The sequence below is a fragment of the Chiloscyllium plagiosum genome, chromosome 48, assembly GCF_004010195.1.
Source record: "Chiloscyllium plagiosum isolate BGI_BamShark_2017 chromosome 48, ASM401019v2, whole genome shotgun sequence".
NCBI classification, from domain to species: domain Eukaryota; kingdom Metazoa; phylum Chordata; class Chondrichthyes; order Orectolobiformes; family Hemiscylliidae; genus Chiloscyllium; species Chiloscyllium plagiosum.
The window spans coordinates 9,322,536-9,325,372 of NC_057757.1; the positions used below are offsets into that span (position 1 = coordinate 9,322,536).

Sequence of the window (2,837 nt, forward strand, 5' to 3'; positions counted from 1 at the left end):
ACGTGCAAACTCCACACAGTCAGTCGCCTGAGGCGGGAATTGAACCCGGGTCTCTGGCGCTGCGAGGCAGCAGTGCTAACCACTGTGCCACCGTGCCGCCCATGGGTAATTGTGGACTTGTTGGGCCAAAGGGTCTGTTCCCATACTGTAGGGGATCTGATCGAATCCAAACAGGCAACACAGATTTCCGAAACTGGTGTTGAATGAGAATTGGGATTTGGATCGCATACGTTTCTTTTTTAACCCTGTATCCTGAATGACCGCTTTGTGTCTCTCCTCAGTCCCTTCAATGAACAGCGTGCGTTAGGTGCAGAGAATGGCTCACGAGTTTGACCCAGTATTAAGCCTGGACCCCGAGTCCCACCCTCATCTGGACGACCTCCCGATGTACGCGGACGAAGTGGATCACATCGAATGGGAAGAGACCGCAGGTAAGTCGCCAAAAGCAGACTCCAGGGCGATTGTGTCAAATGACGGAGTGGACTCACAGGGGCCGAATGGCCATCTCCAGCTCCCACGACCCGTGCTTCTGAGAGGCACCTTAAAACCTCTGTTTCTGACCAAACTCCCGGTCGCCCGTATTAGTATCTCCTCGGGACGTCGGTGCTACGTAAACGTAAGCTGTTGGTGTTGTGAATGTCCTTTCAGACGAGCTGCCCAGTCGCTATCTCCTGGTCTACAACATCAAACCCTTTAAGGAGCGGAAGCGGCGAGTGTTTTTGCAGGGGGTGCCAGTGACCGTCCAGGTGGAGGGCATCGAACGTCATCTGCGCGGGTTTAAGGTAAGACTGTTCTCCCGCTCCGAGCTGACTGATCGGTGGGATGTGCCCTGACTGTGTGAGGCACTGACTGGCTGATGGTGAGAACTGGGGCCACTGAGGAGTTTGCCAAGGCATGTTTGCCAGAATTCGTTTCAAAAACTATTGGCTGTTTGTCAAAAGGTGGGATGGATCGGATAACACTGGCAAAGGGCCAGTGCCAGTGAGATGGGCCCAAAGGTCTTCCCATCTGCTTTCTCTGATTCGAAAAAGATCGTTTTGGAATATTCCCCACTTGCCTGCGTGAGGGTAGCTCCTACAACACTTGAGAAACTCGATACCGTCCAGGATAAAGCAGCCTTTATCCTGGACAGTATCGCTCGATTGGCACCACATCCACAAGCATCTTACTCCCTCCACTGCCAACGCTCAGATGCAGTGGTGGATACCGTCTACAACGTGCACTCCAGCAGTTCGCCAAAGATTTCTCAGACAGCCCCTTCCAAACCCAGAACCCCTTCCAAATAGAAGGGCAAGGGGAGCAGATACAGAGGAACTTCAGAACACCTGCATGTTCCCCCGCAAGCCACTCAGTGGCTTGGAAATATATCACCCATCCCTCGGTGTCGTTGGATCAAAGTCCTGGAATGTCCTCCCTCACGCCCAGGTGGGTCTACCTATTCCACGTGGGCTGGAGTGGTTCACCTCATCCACTGTGTCCCCTGCTCTCGATGCGGTTCTCCTCCGCATTGGGGAGACAGGACGCCAACTTGGGGAACGCTTCAGGGAACATCTCTGGGCCACCCACACCAAACAACCCCACCGCCTTGTGGCCGACCACTTCGACTCCCCCCTCCCACTCTGCCAACACATGCAAGTCCTGGGCCGCCTCCACCGTCAAATCCAAGCCACCCGACGCCTGGGGGCAGGAAGCCTCGCCTACTGCCTCGGGAGCGTCCAACCACAAGGCATCAACGTCGACTCCTCACCAGTTTCCTCAGTTCCCCTCCCCCCACCTATCTCTCAACCCACCCCGCCCCCCCCCGAACTCCCAGCCACATGATTGATGAAGGGCATATGCCTGAACCATGGATTCTCCTGTTCCTCGGGTGCTGCCTTCCAACGCCACACTTTTTGACTCTGAGAGTCGATGGTCCTCACTTTCAACTCTGGCTCCGAAACACAGCCCGCTCCAGCACCCCAAGGGGCAATAAGCAAGGGCAAGAAATGACATCCACGTCCTGTGAACAAATAAACGAAATCAGACTTGTGGTGGAGAGGTTACTTACGGCCCAGGGTCATGGCTGAGTCCAGACAAAGATTAAGCTGTCTTCAGTTTCAGTGCTGATGCGATGTCACGTTGTAATAATGCGTTCTTGGTTATCATGTTCCTGTTGGGAGTGTGGAGTCGGAGTTCCTGACGTGTTTTGCGCAGTGCACCCTAACGCCGCTTGGTTTGTGTCTTCCCAAGGTTCGTCCCAGCACAGTCTACATGATGAGGGTGTCGCACGGAGACTTCACTTGGACCCTGAAGAAGAAATTCAAACATTTCGAAGAGTTGCATCGAGACCTGATGAGGCACCGGTTCAAAGTCCGGGTCATCCAGCAACCATTAGCCAGGTGTGTCCTCATCACCGGGTCGTACAGTTGCAGAAGAGGCCGTTTGGCCCATCGAGTCAGTACCGACCTATCGACATTGATCCCCTCTTAACATTCACTTAGTGCTGTCATGTCATTTCAAGTGCTCATCCAATTCTATATAAAAGAGACTTCCTCTCTGTCCTGGCCTTGCAGACTTGCCTTCCAGAATCCCACCACTCTCTGGCTGAAAACCATTTCCTCACATCCCGTTTAAACTTCCTGCTCTTCACTTTAAAATGATACCTCCTCGTTATTGATCCGTGTAATGAAGGAGAACAACTCCTTCTTATCCATCCAGTCCTGGTACCTCATAACATTATAGCCTTCCACCAGATCTGTGCTGTATGGGCCTTCTCTCCCTGTGTGTCTGTCTCTCTCTGTGGTCTCTGTCTCTCTCTGTGGTCTCTCTCTCTCTCTGTGGTCTCTCTCTCTCTTTTT

The 2,837-nt window shown here is 53.1% G+C and overlaps 1 protein-coding gene across 1 annotated transcript in view; it reads left to right on the forward strand.

The window, feature by feature from the left end:
- The first annotated feature begins 256 nt into the window (after window positions 1-256).
- LOC122544415 (phospholipase D1-like) overlaps window positions 257-2,837 on the forward strand; it is a 71,502-nt gene continuing 68,921 nt past the window's right edge. Inside the window, exons 1-3 of the mRNA XM_043683664.1 lie at window positions 257-431; window positions 649-782; window positions 2,230-2,454. Coding sequence (XP_043539599.1) covers window positions 317-431; window positions 649-782; window positions 2,230-2,454 — 474 coding nt within the window. The 5' untranslated portion in view covers window positions 257-316. The remainder of the gene's footprint in view (window positions 432-648; window positions 783-2,229; window positions 2,455-2,837) is intronic.